Source organism: Phocoena phocoena, chromosome 9, assembly GCF_963924675.1.
Source record: "Phocoena phocoena chromosome 9, mPhoPho1.1, whole genome shotgun sequence".
Taxonomy (NCBI): Eukaryota; Metazoa; Chordata; class Mammalia; order Artiodactyla; family Phocoenidae; genus Phocoena; species Phocoena phocoena.
This window is the reverse complement of record NC_089227.1, coordinates 1,924,662-1,952,457: the sequence shown is the minus strand read 5'-3', so window position 1 is coordinate 1,952,457 and position 27,796 is coordinate 1,924,662. Positions and strand designations below refer to the sequence as shown.

General features: G+C 41.9%; 1 protein-coding gene across 1 annotated transcript in view; it reads right to left on the bottom strand.

Annotated features, from left to right (window-relative positions):
- Nucleotides 1-277: 277 nt before the first annotated feature.
- Nucleotides 278-27,796, bottom strand: part of VWC2 (von Willebrand factor C domain containing 2) — a 113,917-nt gene continuing 86,398 nt past the window's right edge. Inside the window, exon 4 of the mRNA XM_065884334.1 lies at nucleotides 278-429. Coding sequence (XP_065740406.1) covers nucleotides 278-429 — 152 coding nt within the window. The remainder of the gene's footprint in view (nucleotides 430-27,796) is intronic.

Sequence of the window (27,796 nt, the reverse complement as noted above, 5' to 3'; positions counted from 1 at the left end):
TCATATATAATAGTGTACTTTAGTGTACTTACTGTGAAAATAGCACATTTATTTAGAAGTGGACTTTTTTGCCCAAAGTTCTTGTCGATGTTTTGAAATATGTCCATTTCCTTCTCCTGCAGTTGTTGTGACCAAGAAAAGAAAAAGTACCAACAGTTTTCCACAATTCCTCATCAAAAGTCTGCTCCTTTCGGTCGATATTTCCCAGAGGCATCCAGAACGTTCAGGTAGATCGGGAAAGGATCCTAGAAAACATCTGTGGTCCGTGCGGCCAGCCCTACATCTGCCGGCACTCGTGCCTGGTGCACATGGCCTGCCTCTCAATCCTCCAGGTGCCCTCCTCGTAGGTGCAGTGGCAGACGGTGCACTCGTCCGTCTTCACTTCCCTCCCAGCGGGGATGACAGCGGTCTCGGCAAAGCAGTTTGGGCCTGGAAAGAAGAAACAGATTGCACTTAATTAGGAGAGTTAGCTTTACCCTGCGTGTTTTATCCACTCCCTTTCGGGAAGGACAGTGAAAGAGTTACCATTTCAGGACTATGAAGTGTTCCCAGTTTTTTCCTGAAATGAAAGCCATGTTATTTAAAATGATACAAATGAACTTATTTACCAAACAGAAACAGACTCACAGACTTAGAGAATGAACTTAGGTTAGCAGAGGGGGAAGGGATATTCAGGGGGTTTGGAGTCAATGGACATGTACACACTGCTATATTTAAAATGGATAACCAACAAGGACCTACTGTATAGCACAGGGAGCTCTGCTCAATGTTATGTGGCAGCCTGGATGGGAGGGGAGTTTGGAGAATGGATACATGCATGTATGGCTGAGTCACTTTGCTATGTACCTGAAACTATCACTACATTGATTTTTATTTGTTTTATTTGTTTTAATCACAACATTGTTAACTGGCTATACTCAAACATAAAATTAAAAGTTTAAAAAAATTTTAAAAATAAAGTTTTTATGAATGACAATCCTGTGTCTTTCACCGACTGTGATTTTCAGTTTGGGGGCCTTCTACGTGGGCTGGATCTGCAATCCTGTGATTCAATTAATTCCAAGTAATCATAGAAAAACTTGATTAACGGGGACTTTCAGAGAACCCGGCTTATCAGGAGAGAGAGCGGAAACAAGCAAATTGCTTGAAGTGACATAAATCCAGTGTTACCACCACACCTCTTAGAGCAGGTTTCAAAGGTCAGCTTACAGAACAACCACCTGGATGGCTCTAGAAACACCGGTTAGTGGTCCCACCCCCTAGCACTTCTGACTCAGGTTTGGGCTGTGAGCAGGGAATCTGCTTGGATAACAAGTGCCCCGGTGATGCCGGTGCTGGCCTGGGGCCACACTTTGAGAGGCACTGTCTCAGCATGAACCAGGGGTACATGGTCCACAGTCTTCCTTGAGAACTGAAGACCCCTCGATTCTTGATCAACATCACCTGCCAGCTTCTCCGCCAACAAAGGTGCCATGTGTACATCTTACTCCATGTAAAATCCAGGACACGAAGCAATGGTTATCAGGGAGATTTCCAGTGTGAGTGTTCGGTTGAAACAAATGGTTTCTGTGCTACAGTTCATACCACTCAGTCATATGGGAACAACTGCTCAGCCTCCAAACCTTTCTCTGAAACGGAGACATCGGTCCTTACCTCAGCCTTGAACACAGGGCTCTCAGGCTCATCCTCCCTTCCTTCGCTTCTACAGCCTTGGATAATGTGCTCACACCAAAGCACGCCCAATGACACTGTATCAAGTCATCAAACACGTGAAAAATCTTCATCTGCAGAATTTTTAAAAATGAATGAATCCGCCAAAACTCTAGGATAAAAACTGGCTTTTTTGTCATTCTAGTCAGAATAACTCCAAGCAGAGTAACTCATGCTTCAGTGGCTTTGTCTTCTGTGTCAGCCAAGCGGCAAGGATCAGGGCTCCAGAAGGTGGCCCTGGAGACCTCACCCCCGGGCACCGCCCCTTCTCCCGCCAGGAGCTCCGCTTTCCTCGGGCCCCTCCACTCAGACCCGCCCTAGGTTCCTCTCCTGACCCCGCTTGTCTCCCCAAGACCTCGAAGCATTGACAGTCATCCAGCTGAGGAGGAGCCCAAACACAGATCAGCCCGGTTTTCTCCGTTGAGCACTGCTCCTGGTTTCCCAGAGGGCAGCGGTCTCTGCAGGTTGCTGACACGTCACGCTCACACGCCTGGAACCACTGCCTCTTCGGTCCCAAAGTCACTCCTGCATCAGCTTCGGTGAATCAGGATACTTGAACTCCAGACCCTCCCCACATGTAGGCCCACAGGAGGTCCCTGATCTCCAAACCCCCCACCCAGCCCACCTCCCGTTCCTCGGCCTTGGACTGTGTCCTCGGCTCTGTGAGGTCAGAGGCCAAAAAGCCACAGCAGCAGCTGCAGGTGGGACCCACCCTGTGAGCCCTGGTCCCACTCGGCTCCTGGGATGCCCTGACTTTGACATTTGACACCAGGTCTCTTTGGTGTGCTTTTTTCTTTTTGTCTCTTTTTCAGAGTTTGATTTGAGGGTCCAATCGCCTTCTAATTTGCCCTAATATCTATCAGTGTGCTTTGCACATAGAGGGTACTCCATAATTGCCCACAAAACCTGTACCTTTAGATACAGATATTCACGCAGTTACCTGTCTCCTCTTCAGAAAAATCTGGATTCAAAGTCTGGTACCACTACTCACTAGTTATGAGATCTTGGACTAAGGGATGTCATTGTTCTGAGCCTTAATGGCCTCATCTGCAGAATGGGAATACCATACATCACCAGAGTCCTGAGGATTACACTAGAATAGGTAGCACACTTCTGCCCTCAAGTTATTCAACAGTTCCTATCCCTCTTGCCTGAATTAACCTATGTCATTGTAGTAGTCACTTCTAATGAGTTTTTATTAGTATTAACTTAGGTCTATTTTCTATATCACTGTAGGACTTTGGATCTTTCTTTCTCAGTGATTTGTAACCACTGCAGTCTTTATTCTTTTTTATATTCAAATTGTCCCAATTCGGCTTTTGAGTGGCCCCAGCTTTAGGCCACTCCCGTGTCCTTCAGACACACTCCCTCAGCTGCTACCAGCCTCGGCCACATCGGTGCCAGCAACGCATTTTCAGCTCACTTTGCCCACATCTGAAATCAGCCTTTTCTCCGAGGGGCCCAGGTTCCTTTGGTGGAGAGCGATACCGAGGATCCAAGGCCTGATTATTGCAAGTGCTCATTATTACTGGGAAGTCACTGCATCCAGCCCCTCTCAGTGGGCACAGGTGGGGACACACACACACACACACACACACGCACACGCACAGGTTTCAAATTGTGAGTTGACATTATTAGGATTCATAATCCTTTCTTCTTAGATTTTATACGTGCACCTCTTTTCTCTTACAATGAAACACTTCAAATTGATCTCTCTCTCACAGTCACATAAAAGAGTTTTAAAATGACACCGTAAGTGCTATTCCTAACAGTAAGATTTTCTTAGTTCTCAGAGTTGGTGCCCTTTGTTCAGAAGTCACCCAGCCCTTCTCTCCACGTGGCCGTATGAACAGTGGTGTACAGCGTGAGCCTCGTTTGCCTCACTGCGCTCTCCCACCCAGCCACTGCGATGGCCAGCTTCACCAGCTCTACTGTATCCCCTAGCGTAACTTTCTTTAAAAGAATCAGCAAATTATTATTGATTCGTCTTTCTTTCGTAAAAGGTAGCATACTCCTAACTCTACGTACTTGGCTGTTTTCGCTTAAAAGTATGTCCCAGGGGGTCACTCCACATCCGTACACAGGGCTCGTGTGAGGCAGCACCCCTGTGTCCCCGTCACAAGCAAGGTCAGTGGGCATTTGGAAACCGGCCTCCCAAAACCACCCGCCCCCACCCCGTGTATACGAAATGCTTAAATGCTGAGAGCGTTTATTATCATTTGCTTCAGGCTAGGAAGAGATATGGTAAAGTGAGGCTCACAAGAAAGTGCTGGTAGTGTATTAGTAAAATATGTATCCGCGAAGAAAAGCAAAATCCAACAAAAACACCAAGTGTTCAAAAAGGTAATTTAAGCACCTAATCCAGGCGGTAGAAAGCAACAATTTACACTTTGTCTCATATAAGAAAGTGTTTGTTTCATAAGCTTTCAAAATACTTATATATAAAGTCATCTCCTTATTACTGCTTAATGAATAGTGAGAAGAAACCCTGATTCTGGGTCTTCACTGAGTCTTAACTTTGGATTAAACTCAGGTCGAAGGTTCTACAAGCATCTGGACTGTCAGGTATTTGTCTCCCAGGCCTGTGATTAAAAAAGAGCAATTAGGGCTTCCCTGGTGGCGCAGTGGTTGAGAGTCCGCCTGCCGATGCAGGGGACACGGGTTCGTGCCCCCGTCCGGGAAGATCCCACATGCCGCAGAGCGGCTGGGCCCGTGAGCCATGGCTGCTGAGCCTGCGCGTCTGGAGCCTGTGCTCCGCAACGGGAGAGGCCACAACAGTGAGAGGCCCGCGTACCGCAAAAAAAAAAAAAAAAAAAGAGCAATTATTCCTGGTAAAGGATTTTACTATGACATAATTTGTAAATTTTTGACCATTGTTGCATCTGGATTATGTTATAACCCCTTTCCTAACCCCTCGTAGGTTTGGACACCACGTGGGGACACTTTTGTCTGTCGTGGCAAGACTGACAGGAGGGGAGAGGGAACTGTGTTCCAAATTGGTGCGTTTTGTTCAAAAGTCACTTAACTCTTTTTCTCTGTGTGGTCGTATCAGTAACACAGTTAGGTGGTACAAGTGTCGACCCTTGAAGAATTTACAAAATAAGCTTTCTTCATAGGTATATAACTGAATCACTGTGCTGTACACCTGAAACTAACACAACACTGTAAATCAACTATACTGCGATTTAAAAAAAGAAGAAAAATAAGCTTTCTTCATGTAAAATAATTTTAGTCTGAGTAGAGGGTTATTCACGTGACTTTTAGAATTATATGCACTGTTGCTGTTTCTTCCTGCTTCAAATATTTACTTATGATATAGTTCAACAGAGTTACTGCTCCTGTACTTTGTAAGTTCTTTTTGAATCAAAACCACATAAAAGTGTTTTTGGTAAATTGTGAACAGTTCACTAAAATACAATTTCTACAACCTATTGATATTTCTATAACAGATTCCAATTACTGAAAATTTCCAAATCTTCCATCTTAAAAGCAATGTTCCTATAAATTAACCAAATTATGAGACTCTTGTACCCAACTCCCTCTGAATGTGTACACACACACACACACACACACACACACATTGTTTTCCTATGAACCATATTACTTTAAAAATTTTTTATTTTGAAGTTATAGATTCCAGTCAAACCAGGAAGTTGGTATTACAGGGAGAACCCATGTGCTTTTCACTCAGTTTTCCCAAGTTACATCTTACGTAGTTATAGCACAAAACCAGTGGGAGGAGCTGACAGGTACAGTGGGTGTGTGCACACCTGTGTCATTTTATCATCTGCGTAATTTTGTGTGACCATCACCAGACCAAGATCCAGAACCACTCCATCACCACCAAGATCACCCTCATGCCTCCGTTTAGAGCCACTGTTATCACCCTCCCCACCCGCTCAACCTTAACCCTGGAAATCACTATCCTTTTCATATCTATAGTTTTGTCATTAAAAGAATGTTACATACGTGGAATGGAACAGTAAGTGACTTCTGAGGTTGGCTTTTTAAACTCAGCATAAGACCCTTGAGACCTTGCCAAGCTGTCAAAAGTACCAATGGCTCATTCCTTTTACAGAGATGTTTCCATGCTATGGATGGACCCCACTTTATCCATGCACCTACTGATGAACATTTTGGATTTTCTCCCAGTTTTTTGGCTATCAAGGAGAAAGCTGCTATAAAAATTCACGTATGTGTTTTGCGTGAACATAATCTTTATTCTTCTGAGATGAGAGCCCAGGAGTGCAATCACTGGAGCCTACAGCAGTTGTAGGTTCAGTTTTATGAGAAACTACCAAACTGTTTACCAGAGTAACTATGAAATTTACATTCCAATCAGCAGTCCGTTTATTTGCATTCTCAATCATAATTTAAAATTCTGGTTTGATAATTCCAACATGTCCTATCTGACTCTGGTTCTGGTCTCTTCAAACTGTTTGTTTGTTTTTTGCCTCTTGGTGTACCTCATTAATTTCGTTTTGAATGGTCACCCATGATGCACTGGGGAAGAGGAACTACTCTAAAAAGAACTTTAGTAACCCTGACAGCAAGGTGGAGGGAGGGTTCTCAGTCCCATCATTAGGTCTTAACCTTTTCGTATTTGCTTCTGGACTGTGAGCTTCACAAGTGTTTCTTAGCCCCCCACCTTCCCCCTTGGTTGTACGGATGGCTCCGGGGGCTGGAGTTGGGTATTTCCCTTCCCCCACTTCAATTGCGCTTGGATAAAACCTCAACAGGTTAGGCTCTGGTCAAGTTTCTCCTGAGATCAGAACTTTTTTAAAAGAACAGAAGGTTCTGAAATATTTCAGAAAGGATACGTACCCCCTTCTTCTGTCAAAAGATGTCAAAGTTCACGTAACTGTGAGGACACCCCATGTCTGGGGCCCCCGGGGGTTTTGACTCTCAGCAATTCGTCACGTACAGGTTAGGTTTTCCTGCCCTGGCGCTGATTCACATGGAGGTCTCTGCTCTGGTGAGTTTGATTCTCTACATCTGTCTCTACGTCTCTCCAAATTTTAGGGAGATTCAGTTTGCTTTGTGACCTTACTTCTTTGATGGATCTAAGAAGTGTTACCGATTTTTCCATTTGTTGAGCTTTTTACTTGTTTTTAGGATGGAGAGGTGACTGGAAACCCTACTGATTGACTTTTGAGCCAACTTTGCATTCCTGGAAAAAGAAAATTCCTTGTGGTCATAACATAAAATCCTTTTTATATATTGATGTATTTGATTTGCTAATAAAAATGTTAAGAAATGCTGTTTATTTATTAAAGATATTGGTCTGTACTTTTTAAAATATTGTCTTTCGTTTAGTTTTGGTATCAGGTTGATACTGACTTCATAGAATGGGTTGGGAAGTATTTCTTCCTCTTCTCTTCTTGGAAGATTTTATAGAAGTGATATTAGTTCTTTAAATGTCTGGTACTTTTCTCCAATGGAAACATCAGGACCTGGAGTTTTGAGGGGACTTTAAAATTATGAATTCCATTTCCTTAGTAGCTTTCATACAGGTTATCTGTCTCATGTTGGGTAAGTTGAGGCAGCTCATATTTTTCAAGGAGTTGGTTCATATCCTCTAAATTGTTAAATTTATGTGTGTAGAGCTGTTAGTATTCTTTTATTATCCTTTTAATTTCTGTGGGATCTGTAATGACATCTCCTGTTTTATTCTTAATATTAGTAATTTGCATCTTCTCTATTTTTTTTTCCCTGTGTCGTATTAAGGGTTTATCAGTTTTGTTGATCTTTGAAAAAAAAAAAAAACAGCTTTTTATTTAATTTTCACAACTGACTTTCTGTTTGCAGTTTTATTGACTTGTTTTGTTTTTATCATTACTATTTTATTCTTTCTATTACTTTCAGTTTGTTTTCTTTTCTTTTTCTTTTTTTAATAAATTTATTTATTTAATTTTGGCTGCCTTGGTCTTTGTTGCTGCGTGCGGGCTTTCTCTAGTTGCGGCGAGTGGGGGCTACTCTTGGTTGCAGTTCACGTGCTTCTCATTGCGGTGGTTTCTCTTGTTGTGGAGCACGGGCTCTAGGTGCGTGGGCTTCAGTAGCTGCAGCATGTGGTCTCAGTAGTTGTGGCGTGAGTGCTCTAGAGCACAGGCTCGGTAGCTGTGGCACACAGGCTTAGCTGCTCCACGGCATGTGGGATCTTCCCGGACCAGGGCTTGAACTCCTGTCCCCTGCACTGGTAGGCGGATTCTTAACCACTGTGCCACCAGGGAAGTCCCTGATGTTCTTTTTCTAGTTTCTTGAGTTGGTGATTTACATTATTGATTTGAGAATTTTCCTCTTTTCTAATGTAAGCATTTAGTTCCATAAATCTCTCTTTCAGTTCTACTTTAGCTGTGGTCTCATAAGTTTTGATGTGTGGTAGTTGTATTTTCAATTTCATGAAACACTTACTTTAAATTTATAGACTTGGGGGCTTCCCTGGTGGCGCAGTGGTTGAGAATCTGCTTGCTAATGCAGGGGACACGGGTTCGAGCCCTGGTCTGGGAAGATCCCACATGCCACGGAGCAACTAGGACTGTGAAGCACAACTACTGAGCCTGCGCATCTGGAGCCTGTGCTCTGCAACAAGAGAGGCCACGATAGTGAGAGGCCCGCGCACCGCGATGAAGAGTGGCCCCCGCTTGCCACAACTAGAGAAAGCCCTCGCACAGAAACGAAGACCCAACACAGCAAAAATAAATAAATTAATTAATAAAACCCCTACCCCCAACATCTTCTTAAAAAAAAAAAATTATAGACTTGAAGTCCAAGAACCACTTAGGAACTTGAAAAACAAAAAAAAACACATATAACTTGATGAGCTAAAATATAAATTACTGAAGAGAATCCGGATGTACAAAAGCAGTCTGGTCACTACAATTATTCAGTGGCAAATAAAGCCATATTTATATATATGACTTCATTAGGAAGTAGGGGAATAGAGAGAAGCAGTTTTTAATCTTAATTAATCTAATTATAATATCTGATATTTATATGGTACTTTAAAAAATACGATGCATGCAGAAGAATTTTATAAATGGAAATGAGATTTAGAGGGAATAAACATTAGTCCAAGTCACATGGCTCATAACTAATCATTGATACATTAAATTCTATTGCTGGCCTGGCTGTTACTCAAGGACGCTCAGGCTAAAAATGGCTGATTTCAAAACGAACACAGCGTATAATGCCTTTTTGCCTGAGGAACAGTTGTTCAAGCAGGCAGTTGATGGGCGTTGGCTACCCAAACCGTAATTCTTAATTCTTAATTTGTTATTGCATTTTTCAGTTTCAACTTTTTCAGTATTACCCAGTTCTCAGTGAAATTCTCCAGCTTTTCTTCTGTCTTCTTGTGCATGTTAATCTGTTACTTTAAAAACCTTCTGAAATAGTCACCATATCTTGATAACCTGTGAGTCTCTCATTTCCTAGTTTGCTTTTCTCTTGGTTTGGGGTCATTTGGTATTTCTTGGCTTGCCTGGAAGTTTTGAATTAAACAACAGATACTGTGAAAGCGACATTGTACAGGCCCCGGATAGAGCCTTTTGGCTGACAGAGTACAGGAGGGCTACAGTGATCTGGCCGCGAATGGATTTGAGGCTTTGTTCGGGTTGGTCTTTTCCAGCCCCCCAGCTCACTCCTAGGGCACAGCCTTTCTTGAAGTCTTGGTTGAAAACTCCTGCTGTTTGCTGGGGCCCCTCCACACGCTCTCTTGAGCACTGTAGTCCTGGCAGGTCTCCGCAAGCCCCAGCCACCCAGTTGCTGCTTTCTGCTCGGGTTCTGCTTCTCTTACCTGGCACATTGCAGCTTTGCAGTCTGCAAATGCCTTGAAGGAAAATTACATGAAGAATTTGGGCCTCACTTCTTTGTGGTTCCCTCCTCTTCTCAAATGCAGCCTCCCTCTCAGTTCCCAGCCTCCCTGGCAGCCCAAACACCACCTTCCACCTCCCAGCTCAGCCAGAAGCTGCCACCTGGGCTATGGCTTTCCGCAGGACACCTGTCTCTGCTCTAGATCCTGCAAATGCCCTGAGCAAACACTGGGGAGGTGAGTATGGAGCTTAGCTCAGTGAGCCTGCCTTTCCTCTGACAGCTAGACCTCCAAGTCCTTTGCACTCTGATATCTTCAAACCATTTTTTTAAAAAAAACTGCATGTATATTTTATCCAAACCTTAGAGTTGATCTCACTGGGAGAGTTTTTCCACACACTCTATCATGGTGTGAATGAAAAATGTCACTGTGACATCAGTACACAAAGGATGTTGCCGCCATCAAGCCATCACGTTACAGCGGCCCTGACGGTGAGCCCTGAGGGAACTCAGGATGGAAGCAGGACGCCCTCAATCCAGCCGTCAGCCACGGCAGCCCACCCCAGCGGTGCACCCTGAGGGGACTCAGGATGAGAAAACACAGGACACCGGCCCCAGATGGCTGAGGTGCAGAACAAAGGGATGCTTTCAGTGAGCCCAGACTCTGGCATCTTCCCATGCATAGAAAAGCGCTGAATTCCTTCACTTGAGATGCCTGGTTTTCTTTAACTAACAGTCATCTTTTGATGTTCCCACTACCTGGTCTTTGTTGCAAAAACTCCTCTATATCCTGGCCCACCCTTACGTCTTCACAGCAGTCCCTCAGAGCTATCTGAGAGCCTGTCTGGGCTTAAGTCCTCAGTTTTTTTTTTGCCAAATAAAGCAGAATTCTCGATTTTTAGGTTGTGCATTTTTTTTTTCAATTGACACTAACAATTCCCAAGTGAGAAAGGAGAAGATGCTAAGTAGCCCTGTAAGACAGGATGTTAACCTGTAAAAATTGATCAGATGTTTTCACTGTTTAGGCAAGTGGGGATGGTGACTCGAAGATGCTGTGGATTTATTGATCTGTAAAAAGTCAGACGGCAGGTTATGGAACTTAGCAATCTCCTATGTGCATTCCTTTCCTGGATGATTCTATGCATCCCTGTATTTGAACAGGCTCTTTTGTCTTCCTGCTGGTTCTATCCTTAGCAAATTAAACACAATTTTGCATGTGTCATCTATCCATTTATGTAAAAATATAATTTATATCGGGATTCAGTTTCACAGTTTATAGCAAGTACATCTGACCAACAATTATTAGGATAGTTATATGTACAGCGTAAATGTATGTGGTTCTTTATTGGTAGGAACTCAGAGTCTTGCTTTGCTTTGCTTACCCTCCCTTTGTTCCTACAGGAGATGCGGGGTGGGAACATTGAGGTGGAGAATGTTTGCACCACAGATTTTAGACCTTGGAGATCTTTTATTCAGACTCCCTCAACACAGAGATGGGAACGCTGAAACCTAGAAATATCAAGAGATTAGAATTGAGGCTGTACATCAGACTTCCTTTTGCAAAGCATGGATTTGTCTCTCAGGCGTTTCTGGTACAATCTAACATGCCAGCTGGCCCGCATGTTTCAAAATTGCAAGTGTGAATGACGACCACAGGGCAACCATTTGCTGTTGCCAAAGGCCTATTAAGGCTTCTTGAATTCAAATGGAATATTTTTAAAACATGTAAATCAAGTTTTTCATTTATTTCCAATTTAGACCATTTCTCCCAATACAGTTTTAGTGGTCACTGTGGAAAGCCGGTGTGGGAGCCTTGGAGCTCCTGGGACACACTGTTCATTCTCAGGGTGCAAGCAGTGTCCACAGGGATGCCCGTGTGTGTCCCCATATTCCATCCAGGCTACCACCATGCAGCTGCCTCCTGGTTTCCTCCCCTTTGATGGCTCTAGGTCTCAGCTCCTGGGACCTCCTCCTTCAAGGGTCAGTGTAATGCCCGAGCTCCCAGATTCTGCCAGCATCTTCCACCTTCTTCTGCAGTCTGTGCTTCCCTCTGATCCCCGCACACAAGGCAGAAACATTCACCTATGGGGGGAAGCACTGGCGCTGTTGCCAGACTGTTTAAATGATTCATCACCTTACTCTGGTAGTTAGACCTAGCTTTATTCAATACCACAGCACGTCATCAAATTTAACCTTCAAAATAGAAGCCCAGGGCTTCCCTGGTGGCGCAGTTGTTGAGAGTCCACCTGCCGACGCAGCGGGCGCTGGTTCGTGCCCCGGTCCGGGAGGATCCCACGTGCCGCGGAGCGGCTGGGCCCGTGAGCCATGGCCGCTGAGCCTGCGCGTCCGGAGCCTGTGCTCCGCAACGGGAGAGGCCACAGCAGTGAGAGGCCCGCGTTCCAGGAAATAGCCTTTTTCCAAATGCCATTAATGTATCTGTGGACCAAAAAATGTCACCTGCCCTTCCAGTAAACAATGAATGTTGGGGCCACCAAGCCATCAGCCACTGTGGCCACTCCAGACTATGGGCCCTGAGGGGAATTCAGGATGGAGAAAAACAGGATACTGGCCCTAGGTAGTCAAGGTGTGTATCAAAGGGATGATTTCAGTGAGCCCAGACTCTTGCGTCTTCCCATACATAGAAAAACACTAAGTTCCTCAACCTGAGATAGCTGGTTTTCTTTAAGTAGTCATCTTTTGATGTTCCAACTGCCTGGCCTTTGTTGCAAAGATCCCTATTTTTGGCGGCCCCCTTACCTCTTCAGAGCCATCCTTCAGATCTATCTGAGATGCTACTACCTTCCAGGCTTGAAGTCCTAGGAAAGTCTGCCAAATAAAGCATAATTCCAACTTTTAGGTTGTGCATTTTTCTCAGTTGACATATCTAAAAAGTCACCTGAAACATACACAGGGTCAGCAGTGAATGTGAAGTGAACGTTGTGAGATCAGAAATGAGGGAACAGCCCACCGTGATGCGGCAGCAACAACAAAAGGTACACGGGCCGCGGACATCTGGTCTCCCTTGCAATTCTGTGTGTGGACAGTGACACGGCTGGCCTGTCCGCACATCCCGGCCATCCAGGCACTAGGATGAGCTTCTGAGTCACCCCCGAGACGGCTCCTGGACTGGTCGGACCCCCTCATATCGGGCTTGTACAAAGGCCAAGAGGGTCTCATCAATTCTGAATGGTGAGCTTTGCAATCAGTAATAATGTTATTAATTAGAACAGAATCTATACTCAGAATAAAATGTATTGAAACCACAGTTTTCCTAGCCTTCTTCAACACATAAATTGATAACTGAACAAGAGCTGGATTTGGAAAATCAGTGTCTAGACCACAGCTGCAGAGCTGGCAACATGGATCAACCCTAAGTTATTGTGAACAAATAAGGAAAAGTAAACCAAGCATTGCCTGTTATGTCACATGAGCCAGGATTCAACCTGAGGAGGAAAGAGGGGAAAGGAGATCTAGTGATGGTCTGGAAGGCATTTAACAGCTGGCTCTCAGATAGAAAAAGGAAAAGGAAAGAAGACCCAGGAAGCAGAACTGCCAGTTATACTTTCATCAAGTCCACCCCGGAGCTGCAACACGTGACTTTGGAAGGAGCCGCAGACTTGGGAACAGAAGTGACCTCCTGGGCATGAAACCCAGGCTGCTCAAGTAAGAGAAACTTGCCCTTAGCAGGAAGGTTGTTCGATGATTTTATCTAATTCGATTCTATGGGAAGACAAAACCTACGGCACACGGGACAGAAAATTATGAGATATTTTCAGTAGACCCAGAAATAGTCTGCTTCATTGAGGGTTTCCTCTTTTATTAATAAAAGTTCCAATTGCACAAATACATTTAAATTCAGCTCCACAGCTAGTATCTTCTCTTTATTTTCCCTAGTTTTATAAAATCAGTGCTTTTCATCTTTTTCTTTATTTGACTTGTTAACAGTCATAATTTTATTGATTTGGTCGAAGATAGTTTTTGGTTTTATCAATTCTATTTTTTAAAATTTTCTAACTCATTATTTTTCTATTTGTTTTACTAGCTACTAACTTCCGTATTACTTTTGGACTGTTTGTTTTGCTCTCCTTTGGAATCTTTGCTTGATTGATTTATGTTTATCCTTGTTTAGAAATGGAAATATTTAAGACAAATGATTTTCTTGAAGGATAGTACACATTCACGGCTGACTAGCTCGGTGGTTTGTTGTGTAGAATCCCTTCCTTCATTCTGCTCTCTGTGTCCCTTTAGTTCGAACTGGCCATGTTCCTGCTGGTATAATCCCATCTCCATTCCCAGCTTCTGCTGAGATGGCTGATTAAGTCCACAGCTCACCAGGATCACTTTATCAAATAGTTTTTCAGCCGCAACCCTAGTTTTCTCTTTAGAACAAACTTTCTAATTTTCTGAAACAGTGGATAGGCTGAGAATGTTCCAAACCTCCAAGTTCTGATTCCCTTTTGCTTAACAGTTCTGTCTGCAGTTCACCTCTCTCCTGAGAGCTAGCTGGCTGTCCTAACCCCTACAGCATCAAAGTGCTTTTCCCACCATCAGGCTCCGGGGGATTGCTGGCCACTGCTCTCTGCTCTGCACAGGACAGATCCAAGGCCAGTAAGACTTTCTCTTCTTTGTTGGACTCTCTTTCTTTACTCCAGAAATTCAAACATGAACTACTTTATGTCTACATACTGGACTCTTTTCACTGATGCTTGGTGAGACATTTTCTATTAACAGACTCAAAAGTCTCTAAGAACATTTTTTTTTGTTGCTGTTAATTTGTGTTCAATCTGTTCACTGTTCTGACGTCTCATTTAGGAAGTGAGATTTCATGCTCTTCCCGACTTCTCTGTCAACGTTTTCCTTTCCATCTTTACACCATTTGCCATGTCCACACCTCTGAGCTAACTCACTTCACTTCTCCACTGCAATTTTTAAACACTGGAAAATAAAATTTTAGTTTTCTCATTAGCTTTCCTAATCTCCCTGAATTACTTCAAGTCTAATTTCATAGACAGATCATTCTTCTCAACGTTTATTTTGAAAACCTAAATTACCTTTTATTCCAAATTTGTTTCCTCTTTCTGTTAGTACATTTCTTTCAGTACATTTCTTTTTGCACATGAGTTTCTCTTTTTGGATCCCTAGGGCACTGGTCATACATCCATCCGCCTGAGCTGCTTCTCCATGGCAGGGCCTTGCTTTGATGTCCGGCCTCTGATCTGGGAGGAGTCTCCCTGGACCAGGTTTCTGCTTGAGGGTACAGATCACCTGACTTACCATTCTTCCCTCTCTCCTCAAGGTCAGACACCTCCCTGGCCTCCCTCTTCATTTCCTCAAAGATGTTTCTTTTTGAAAATCTCTTGCCTGTCTAATCCTGTCTTGGCATCTCTGACTCAGAGGGCCCAGACTAGCACAATGAGGGAGACAAAGTCCAGGTTACAAGGTCGGGGGTGTGGGCAGGGAGGGGGGTGACATAAAACACTTGAAGGTGTGTTGAGAGGACTGAGCCTTGGGGTGGCTTGCTGCTTCTGATCAGGTAAGGGGGAGGAAAATTCAGACAGGAAAGAGATGTAGATGAAGCTTATAAATTGCCTTAATTCCCTTTTAGGAATTAAAGTAGAGAATCAGATTCCTTTTAATAATTTTTTGCCTGTGCTTCTGGAATGAGACAATTCTGATCTCATGGCTTTAGGGTTCCACATTAATCTCTTCAACTGCAGTCTGGGGCCACGGAAGCCACAAGCATGCCAGGAATCGACACAACGCTGTGTTCCAACACCTGTCCCGTCTCTCCCTCCCTCCCTCCCTCCCCTGTCCCTCTCCACTCCTTTCCCTGCACAGCTTGCAGAGTTGTATCCAAACTATTATAATGACACTCTAAATTGCAGGATGTATGGGGAAAGAGACTAGAAGAGAACACAAAAATGAAGACAGTGGATGGTTTATTGATAGGAAATAGTAGTGTGTTGTTCTCTTGTTTTCTAATTTATTTTTTATTGCCATAATATACATGTAAATGTTTTAAGGCAGGGCGGCAGGGGGTGGGGAATGAAGCCAGGCTCTACAGAACAAATGGAACATTGCAGAAATCTATCCTACTTCTATTTGCCAACTTTGGACAACTTCCCTGTAAGGGTGGGTCACTTTCCTTAGTTTTGTTTTCTGTTCAATCAATAAAAGAATAGAACAAATATTGATTGTATCACCAGTTTGTTCTCCAGTTTTATGGCATATGTAAATCCACTCTTAAATATTTATATACACTCATTCTCCATGTTAAATAATTTCTAAAACAGAAAAATAATCTGTGAGTAGCAGTTAAGCAGGCAGATGGTGCTTGGATGCTTACCTAGGGGCTGTTTTCCTTTTCTCTTAGGCACATAAAATGATGCAAAAATACAATTTAGTTTTAAGACAAGTTTCAACAAAGAATAGAAAAACTTAATCAGTTGCAGATTATACCAAATAATAAAAACTTTTTAGTATTTGTTCATCCTTTCTAAATATATCTGTAAATTCAACTCCAGATATATATCTCTTTAATAATACAAAAATAAATTACTAATTATTTCAGTTAACATTATTATTATATAAAAACAATTTCAGTCATTATTAAAAAAGGAGAAATTTCCCTTCAAAAGCTTATTTATGGCTATGCAAATAGAAATCTAACCAAAGACATTTAGGGAAACTTGATACGTCCTAGAACCATATCATGGTGGTATGTTTCAAGGGCACAGGCAAAGCGTGATAGATGCAGACAATAAGGATGTCTCAAAGAAACTGCAGAGCAGAACAATTTGCACACGCACCACCCCCAAATATGTCTCTTTGGCATGAGGATTAATTTAGGCTGATCATTTTGAAGACACAGAACGTCTTACATTTTTTCTTATTAGTTAATTAATTAATTAATTTAATTTTGGCTGCATTGGTCTTTTTTGCTGCGTGTGGGCTTTCTCTAGTTGCAGAGAACGGGGGCTACTCTTTGTTGTGGTGCGCAGGCTTCTCATTGTCATAGCTTCTCTTGTTGTGGAGCATAGGCTCTAGGCACGTGGGCTTCAGTAGTTGTGGCTCGTGGGCTCTAGAGCGCAGGCTCAGTAGTTGTGGCACACAGGCTCAGTAGTTGTGGCATGCGGGCTCAGTAGTTGTGGCACACGAGCTTAGTTGTTCCGCGGCATGTGGGATCTTCCCAGACTAGGGCTCGAACCTGTGTCCCCTGCATTGGCAGACAGATTCTCAACCACTGTGCCACCAGAGAAGCCCAGAAGGTCTCTCTTTTTACCTCCCCCTTAGCTGCCTAAAGATCTGAGATAAAGGGACTGTCCTTGGAACAGAGTTATCATCAGCAGGGAGGGATGTCTGCAAAGAATTGGGGTGAGGGGTGGGGGTGGGGGGGAACTGGCACAGCCCAGAGGCCAAAGTCCACTCTGTGTCCCACTGTCCCAGCAAATATTTGTTTACCAACATTTGCTTTCCTGTCTCCACGTGAATTGCCTTCACCCCCTTTGAATTTCCAAGCCACTACTCCCAACATCCTCTTTCATCTTTAGCTGAAGATGGTATTTAAGATGAAGGCTTTGACCATTTTAGCAAGTTACTCAGTTTTCCTGGGTCTCTCCCATGTATACATATTATTAAATTTTGTTTATTTTCTCCTGTTAATCTGTCTCATGTCCATTTTACTCTTAGACCAGCCAGAAGAACTTAGAGGACATTTTCTTCCTCCCCAATAGAACTATGGGACACATTTTGTGGGTCTCAGCACACATATCTTGTAATTACATAACTAATTAGTTTCCTAATTATTTCCCAGGACAACCCACACAACTAAAGCCATAACAGAGGAAGACAAAGGAACATAGAGGTATGATAGGGGTGGGGACAAATGAGCTCTTTATTTTTTAAACATTCTAATAATTCACTGTTATTCCAGATTTCCTGTTACCCCAAATATAATTTCTGCCCTGGTCTTGTGAATGTCTCAAGCAGGACAAGCTGTATTGTCAGATGGGATGGAGTTGCTATGTAGGCAGGCAACACTCCAAAGATGTGAACTCGTTAAAACAAAAAGAGAAAAAGACTTGGAGAGCTGGGGCCAAACTGGACTCTCCTCTCCTCAAGCTCATGTACCTTCACCTCCTGGGCCAGTTGCTCCTAAGGCCCCAGGACAACTGCACTCATGTGAAACACAAAACTGGGTCCCGGGGCCCAAAAGAACCAGGACCAGGAATGGGTACTTCCGAGCAAGGCCTCAGCCCCCAAGGAATGGAAAAGGAGCCAAGAAAGGGTGAAACATTTGAATGGATCAATTCCCATAGGAAAGCTGGATAAAAAGTCTACTATTCAAAAAAGATGCCAATGCCAGGTAAACTGACAGTTGATTTTAATGTAACCTTTAACCCTAGAGCTATTTAAACTATTCTGTCATAGGATAAAATAAAGAGCCCCCCAATAATATCGTGAAGCCAGAAAAACTTAAATTCCAAAGTGTAATAAAGATGGTAATGCTGTACTGAGAAATGCAAGTATGGTTCAACATTAGAAAACGTAGCAACATGCTTTATACTAATACCTGTAACAGCAAATCCTTTATCATATGAAGTCATTTGGTAACATTTAGCAGATACTCTTAGTAAAACACTGCAAAGGCAGAAAACTCTTGAAAGCTGTTCAACAAAATCTAATGAGAGTTGTCCTCTTAAATGATGAGGCACTAAAATCATTTCAGTTAAAATCAAGGACTAGGGGGGCGGAGTCAAGATTGCGTATGAAGAGGATGTGGAATTCACCTCTCCGCACAACTAGGGCACCTACCAGGCACCCGTGGGGGACCATGGACACCCAAGGGGAAGGAAGGAACCCCAAGAGACCGGGTAGGATGTGGAGCGTGGGGGGAGTGAAGGGGAAGGAGAAGTGGAGGTGGGACAACACTGGCACCCCTGAGGGGCAGCTGGGGGAGGAGAAGGGATCCCACACCCGAAGGGGTAAATTGGGGGACCATTGGGAGGGCAGAGGATCAAAAGGGAGCGTGGCCAGGTTTCCCCTGCCCAGGTGGACCCCCAGGAACCTGCTGAGATCCCAGGCCTGATCATCTGCCCACCGAGGGCCCCTCCAGCCACGCGGGTCCTGAAGGAGAGGGAGGGAGGGAAGGGGGAGCAAAAGTAAAAGCCGGACCTCTGGGACCAGCACCCCTGAAGGGTGGCTGGGGGAGGGGATGAGCTCCTACACCCAGCGGGACCCACCCACGGTTAGGGGTCCAGCAGTGATGGGGGAGACCCTGGGGGAGAAGGTGGGGGAGGGGAGCGAAGGAACGGAAGGGAACGGGGCTAGTGCTTTCCCTGTCCACTTAGGCACCGGGGAACCTATTGGGCTCCCGGGCTTAATCTTCTGCCCTAGGAGCTTCCCTCCTGCCAGGCAGAACCCAAGCCCCGACCCTACCCCCTCACCCAGGGCCCCACCTCTACACTCGGAGACCCCCTCTGAGACCCCCTCCAACACTGTGGGCCTAAACCCCACCCACACGCCCTCACTCAGGGCCCCACCTCCAAACTCAACACTCCAGAGGCCCTCCTTCCATGTCCTGTCGCTCCCCTTCCACATAGGTCCTAAGTAGAGGCCCCGCCCCACACTTGAAGGATGCCCCACTTAGGCCCCACTCCCAGGGCCTTTTCCGGCTACAGCTGCATGGGTTCTGAGACTAGGCCTCACCCCACGCTCAAATGTCGCACCACCACCCGCCTAGGTCCTGCCCCACCCAAAACCCCAGCCCCTGCCTAAGTTCCACCCCCGCCTAAACTCTACCCCCATAGCCAAGGCTTTATTATATTTTTTCATCTTTTAGATCGGGGTTCTGTTTTACCTAGTGGATTCATTGTTGTTGATTCATTTATATTTTTATTTTTTCTAATAAATCTTTTATTTTTCTAATTTTATTTTATTCTTTATACTTTGTTATTGTTCTCTCCTTTTGGCTTGTTCCCCGCCCCCCCCCCCCGGTTTTTTTTTCCTCTGGTGTGGTTTTATTTTACCATGTTGCAGTTGTTTCAATTGTATTTTTATTTTTTCTATTATATTTTTTATCTTTCTAATTTTATTTTGTGTATTATTCTTTGTTATTGTACCACTCCTTTTTTCTTTTTCGTTCTCCTTTTGTTCTTTTTTTTTTGCCACACCACACGGCTTGTGGCATCTTGGTTCCCAGGCCAGAGGTCTGGCCCGAGCTCATGTGGTGGGAGCTCCAAGTCCAAACCGCTAGATTAACAGAGAACTTCAAACCCCAGGGAATATTAATTAGAGTGAGGCCTCCTGGAGGTCCTCATCTCAGCACCAAGACCTGGCTCTCTCCAACTGCCTGCAAACTCCAGTGCTGGACACCTCAGGCCAAACAACCAGTAAGAGAGGAATAGAGCCCCACCCATCAAAAAAAAAAAAAAAAAAAAGAAACGATAAAAAAATACATTACAGATAAAGGAGCAAGGTAAAAACAAGACCATATAAACGAAGACACAATAGGCAACCTACCTGAAAAAGAATTCAGAGTAATGATAATAAAGATGATCCAAAATCTCGGAAACTGAATGGAAAAATACAAGAAACATTTAACAAGGAACTAGAAGAACTAAAGAGCAAACAAACAGTGATGAACAACACAATAACTGAAAGTTAAAACACTCTAGAAAGAATCAATAGCAGAATGACTGAGGCAGAAGAATGGATAAGTGACCTGGAAGATAGAATGGTGGAAGTAACCGGTGGAAATGGTGAAAGTAAATGCTGGAGAGCAGAATAAAGAAAAAAGAATGAAAACAATTGAGGACAGTCTCAGAGACTGTCCTCATTAAATGCACCAACATTTGAATTATAGGGGTCCCAGAAGAAGAAGAGCAAAAGAAAGGGACTGAGAAAGTATTTGAAGAGATTAGACTCAAAAACTTCCCTAACATGGGAAAGGAAATAGTCAATCAAGTCCACGAAGCCAGAGAGTCCCATACAGGATAATCCGAAAAAGAAACATGCCAAGACACATATAAATCAAACTATCGAACATTAAATACAAAGAAAAAATATTAAAAGCAGCAAGGGGAAAGCAACAAATAACACACAAGGGAATCCCCATAAGGTGAACAGCTGATCTTTCAGCAGAAACTCTGCAAATCAGAAGGGAGTGGCAGGATATATTTAAAGTGATGAAAGGACAAAACCTACAATGAAGAGTACTCTACCCAGCAAGGATCTCATTCAGATTCGATGGAGAAATCAAAAGCTTTACAGACAAGTAAAAGCTACGGGAATTCAGCACCACCAAACCAGCTCCACAACAAATGCTAAAGGAACTTCTCTAAGCAAGAAACACAAAAGGAGAAGAAAAAGACCCACAAAAACAAACACAAATCAATTAAGAAAATGGTAATAGGAACATATATATTGATAATCACCTTGAATGTAAGTAAATGAATTAAGTGCTCCAACAAAAAGACAGAGACTGGCTGAATGGATACAAAAACAAGACCCTTATATACGCTGTCTACAAGAAACCCATTTCAGACCTAGGGACACATACAGACTGAAAGTGAGGGGATAGAAAAAGATATTCCAAGCAAATGTAAATCACAAGAAAGCTGGAGTAGCAATACTCATATCAGATAAAATAGACTTTAAAATAAAGACTGTTACAAGAGATAGGAAAGTACAGAACATAATGATCAAGGGATCAATCCAAAAAGAAAACATAACAATTATAAATATTTATGCACCCAATATAGGAGCACCTCAATACATAAGGCAAATGCTAACAGCCATAAAAGGAGAAATTGACAGTAACACAATAATAGTGGGGGACTTTAACACACCACTTACACCAATAGACAGATCATTCAGACAGAAAGTAAATAAGGAAACACAAGCTTTAAATGACCCAATAGACCAGATAGAGTTAATTGGTACTTTTAGGACATTCCACACAAAAGCAGAAGAATATACTTTCTTCTCAAGTGCACATGGAACGTTCTCCAGAGAAGATCACATTTTGGGCCACAAATCAAACCTTGGAAGATTTTAAAAAATTGAAATCATATCAAGCATCTTTGCCACCCACAATGCTATGAGGTTAGAAATCACTTTACAGGAGAGAAACAGTAAAAAATATAAATACATGGAGGCTAAACAGTGCACTGCTAGATAATAAAGAGATCACTGAAGAAATCAAAAATTACCTAGAAACAAATGACAATGAAAACACGATGATCCAAAACCTATGGGATGCAGCAAAAGCAGTTCTAGAAGGGAAGTTCATAGCAATTCAAGCTCACCTCAAGAAACAAGAAAAATCTCAAATAATCTAATCTTACATCTAAAGCAACTAGGAAAAGAAGAACAAAGAAAACCCAAAATTAGTAGAAGGAAAGAAATCATAAAGATCAGAGCAGAAATGAATGAAATAGAAACAAAGAAAACAATAGCAAAGATCAATAAAACTAAAAGCTGGTTCTTTGAGAAGATAAACAAAATTGATAAACCTTTATCCAGACTCATCAAGGAAAAAAGGGAGAGGACTCAAATCAATTATACTGGAAATGAAAAAGGAGAAATTACAACTGACACCGCAGAAATACAAAAGATCATAAGATATCATACAGGCAATGATATGCTAATAAAATGGACAACCTGGAAGAAAAGGATAAATTCTTGGAAAAGTACAACCTTCCAAGATTGAACCAGGAAGAATTAGAAAATATAAACAGACCAACTACAGGTAATGAAATTGAAAATGTAATTAAAAATCTTCCAACAAACAAAAGTCCAGGACCAGATGGCTTCATGGGCAAATTCTATCAAACATTTAGAGAAGAGTTAACACATACCCTTCTCAAACTCTTCCAAAAAATTGTGGAGGGAGAAACACCCCCAAACTCATTCTATAAGGCCTCCATCACCCTGATACCAAAACCAAAGATATAGCAAAAAAACAAAACTATACACCAATATCACTGATGAACATAGATGCAAAAATCCTCAACAAAATACTAGCAAAGAGCATCCAACAACACATTAAAAGGACCAAGTGGGATTTGTCCCAGGGATGCAAGGTTTCTTCAATATACACAAGACAAACGATGTGATACACCATATTGACAAATTAAAACCAAATGATCATCTCAATAGATGCAGAAAAACCTTTTGGCAAAATTCAACACTGATTTATGATAAAAACTCTCCAGAAAGTGTACACAGAGGGAACCTACCTAAACATAATAAAAGCCATGTATGACAAACCCACAGCAAATGTCATTCTCAATGGTGAAAAACTGAAAGTGTTTACTCTAAGGTCAGGAACGAGACAAGGATGTGCACTCTTGCCACTATTATTCAACATAGTATTGTAAGTCCTAGCCACAGCAATCAGAGAAGAAAAGAAATAAAAGCAATACAAACTGGAAAAGAAGTAAAACTGTCACTGTTTGCAGATGACATGATACTATACATAGAACATCCTAAAGATGCCACCAGAAAAGTACTAGAACTAATCAATGAATTTGGTAAGGTTGCAGGATACAAAATTAATGCACAGAAATCCCGTGCATTCCTATACACTAACAACAGAAGATTAGAAAGAGAAATTAAGGAAACAATCCCATTTACCATCACAACAAAAAGACTAAAATACTTAGGAATAAACCTACCTAAGCAGGCAAAAGACCTGTACTAAGAGAACTATAAAACACTGATGTAAGCAATCAAAGAAAACAAAAACAGATGGAGAGATATACCATGCTCCTGGATTGGAAGAATCAATATTGTGAAAATGATTATACAACCCAAAGCAATTTACGGGTTCAATACAATCCCTACCAAATTTCCAGTGGAATTTTTCACAGAACTAGAAAAAGAAATTTTACTATTTGTGTGGAAACACAAAGGACCCCGAATAGCCACAGCAATCTTGAGAAAGAAAAACGGAGCTGGAGGAATCAGGCTCCCTGAATTCAGACTATACTACAAACCTACAGTAATCAAGACAGTATGGTACTGGCACAAAAACAGAAATACAGATCAATGGAACAGGATAGAAAGCCCAGAGGTAAATCCATGCACATATGGTCACCTTATCGTTGACAATGGAGAAAAGACAGCCTCTTCAATAAGTGGTGCTGGGAAAAATGGACAGCTACATGTAAAAGAATGAAATTAGAACACACCTTAACACTACACACAAAAATAAACTCAAAATGGATAAAAGACCTAAATGTATGCCCAGACACTATAAAACTCTGAGAGGAAGACACAGGCAGAACACTGTATGACATAAATCACAGCCAGATCCTTTTTGACCCACCTCCTAGAGAAATGGAAATAAAAACAAAAATAAACAAATGGGACCTAATGAAACTTAAAAGTTTGCATAGCAAAGGAATCCATAAACAAGATGAAAAAACAGCCCTCAGAATGGGAGAAAATATTTGCAAATGAAGCAACTGACAAAGGATTAACCTCCAAAATTTACAAGCAGCTCATGCAGCTCAATATCAAAAAAACAAACAACCGAATCAAAAAGTGGGCAGAAGACCTAAATAGATATTTTCTCCAAAGAAGACATAGAGATGGCCAACAAATGCATGAAAAGATGCTCAACATCACTAATCATTAGAGAAATGCAAATCAAAACCACAATGAGGTATCACCTCACAGCAGTCAGAATGGCCATTATGAAAAAATCTATAAATAATAAATGCTGGAGAGGGTGTGGAGAAAAGGGAAGCCTCTTGCACTGTTGGTGGGAATGTAAATTGGTACAGCCACTATGGAGAACAGTATGGAGCTTCCTTAAAAAACTAAAAATAGAACTACCATATGACCCAGCAATCCCACGACTTGACATATACCCCAAGAAATCCATAATTCAAAAAGATACATGTACTACAATGTTCATTGCTGCACTATTTACAATAGCCAGGACATGGAAGCAACCGAAGTGTCCATCAACAGATGATTGGATAAAGAAGATGTGGCACCTATATACAATGGAATATTACTCAGCCATAAAAAGGAACAACATTGAGGTGATTTCACCACTATTTGTATTGAGGTGGATGGAACTAGAATCTTTCATACTGAGTGAAGTAAGTCAGAAAGAGAAAAAACAAATACTGTATGTTAATGCATATATATGGAATTTTAAAAAGGAGTACTGATGAACCTAGTGGCAGGGCAGGAATAAAGACACAGACGTAGCGAATGGACTTGAGGGCACAGGGGGAAAGGGGAAGCTGGGTTTAAGTGAGAGAGTAGCACTGATGTATATACACTACCAAATGTAAAATGGATGTCTAGTGGGAAGCTACTGCATAGCACAGGGAGATGAGTTCCGTGCTTTGTGATGACCTAGAGGGATGGGATAGGGAGTGTGGAAGGGAGGCTCAAGAGGGAGGAGATATGGGGATATATGTACACATATAGTTGATTCACTTTGTTGTACAGCAGAAACACAACATTGTAAAGCATTTATACTCCAATAAAGATGTGATAAGAAAAAGTCAAGGACTAGAAGAGGAAGCCCCCTCTCATCATTGTTTTATTTACACTTGAACACTGTAGAAAATGAAAAGGGACAAAGAATGAAATCACTCAGCAAACACTGGGAAATTACTGAGGAGTCTATCCATCCTGCTGCTGGTTAAGAGGAGACACACAGAAAACCAAATAACTTTCCTTTCTGAAAAGGAAATGAGAGAAGAATTCCATTTTCAATAGTGAGCACACCTAAAAATTCTAAGAATAAAATTAACAAAGTTAGCAAAGAGCTAACTTAAAAAACTAACTATGGAAAGAAATGACACAAGAACTAAAAAGAAGGATATACTGTATACCAGGAAGGGGACATTATACATCACAAATACTGTGTCTCAGGGCCTTCCCATTGGGATGGGGCAGAGCTGTTTGTGAAGGCCACCAGCTTCGGGTCAGGACCCAGCATTGCTACCCCTGGAAGTCAGAGTGAAATATGAGCAGACAGGCCCTCATGGGACAGAAGCTCTCCTTGGTCAGCTCCATTGCAGTATATGCAAGCTGGAACGTGCAAAGAGAAACCCTCCGTGGGTAAGATAACATCATCTTTAGTCTCAAATCAGTCCTACAAAGTTTTGCCAAGAGAGTATCCAGCAAATAATAAAAATGAATAAACACATTAGGAGACCAGTCAACAGGAATAAAATCTATAGATTAGAAACATAATTGCTCCAGATATTGGAATTATCTGACATGAAATTTTTTTTGATCTATTTTTATACTCTGTTACAAGTTGATATCATGTAAAAATAAGGTTATTACCATTGGGTTTTATACAAGACTGCAGTTTGGATCTATATGGAGACAGCAAATTTCCCTCTACTTTTCTATCTCTAGTCCTAGACCATGTTAGGGTGTTTATGGAACATAATCAGCTACAGTTAGGTAACTATACTTCCATCTCTCCATGTCTTGAGATAGAAATTCTCCAAGACCAGAAAGAAATGAATGTAAACTCAGTACATTAGTATAACCCACGAAAAAAACTGTCAGTCATAAAGGTGACTGATCAGCCATATCAGCATAGAAACAAAACAGTCACAAAGATAAATATCCAAGGGTGTCACAGTAATTTGAATTTTATAGATAATTCCCCTTGTTCTAAGTCCATGCTCACCATGCAGACTCTTTTGCTTAATGATAAACTATTCAATTGTTTATGCATCATAAATGTGTCATAGAATTTAAATGAAATTTGCTCACTATATTAAAGAAGGTAAAAGACAGAAATTGAGAATTTTGGCAGAGAACTAGAAACTATAAAGAAAGAATCAAGTGGAAGTCCTGTAACTGGAGATAGTAATATTCAATATTAAGGTGCCAATGGGGGAAAAAAAGAAGGCAATGGGAGGAAGTAACACAGAGTAGACACATCTGAAGATAGAGTGAATGAGCTGAAGACAGTTCAGAAGAAAATATGCAGAACGAATCACAAAGAGACAAAACATTAAAAACTATGGAGAGTATGTGACAGACACAAAGGAGCTCGCAAGAAGATTAAACCAGGGGTCTGCAGACTCTTTCTGCAAAGGGCCAAAGAGTGGATGTTCTGGGCTTTCTGAACTAGACCATCTCCGGCAAACTCACCTCTGCCACTGCAGCATGAAAACAGCCACACACAACACATGAATAAGTGTGGCTGTCTTCCAATACAACTTTATTTACAGAAAAAGGCAGAGGGTCGAATTTGGCCAGGCAGCCACATTGTTGAGTCCTGGTGTAACATATGAGAAATTAAAATGCCAGATGTCAAGGAGAAAATATTTCATGAGCAGTTTTTAAAAAGGTTATGGCACAGAACTTTCAAAACTTATGAAAGACATCATGCCACAGATAAAAGAAGCCCTTTAAAAACAAAAGAGGAAAGAAACTCCAGAAAGTAGGCATAGAGGGAACTTACCTCAACATAATAAAGGCTATATATGACAAACCCACAGCCAACATTGTTCTCAATGGTGAAAAACTGAAACCATTTCCACTAAGATCAGGAACAAGGTAAAGTTGCCCACTCTCACCACTATTATTCAACATAGTTTTGGAAGTTTTAGCCACAGCAATCAGAGAAGAAAAAGAAATAAAAGGAATCCAAATCAGAAAAGGAGAAGTAAAACTGCCACTGTTTGCAGATGACATGATACTATACATAGAGCATCCTAAAGGTACTACCAGAAAACTACGAGAGCTAATCAATGAATTTGGTAAAGTAGCAGGATACAAAATCAATGCACAGAAATTTATTGAATTCCTATACACTAATGATGAAAAATATGAAACAGAAATTAAGGAAACACTCCCAATTACCACTGCAACAAAAAGAATAAAATACCTAGGAATAAACCAACCTAAGGAGACAAAAGACCTGTATGCAGAAAACTATAAGACACTGATGAAAGAAATTAAAGATGATACAAACAGATGGAGAGATACACCATGTTCTTGTATTGGAAGAATCAACATTGTGAAAATGACTATAATACCCAAAGCAATCTACAGATTCAATGCAATCCCTATCAAACTACCAATGACATTTTTCACAGAACTAGAACAAAAAAATTCACAATTTGTATGGAAACACAGAAGACCCTGAATAGCCAAAGCAATCTTGAGAAAGAAAAATGGAGCTGAAGGAATCAGGCTCCCTGAATTCAGACTATACTACAAACCTACAGTAATCAAGACAGTATGATACTGGCACAAAAACAGAAATATAGATTAATGG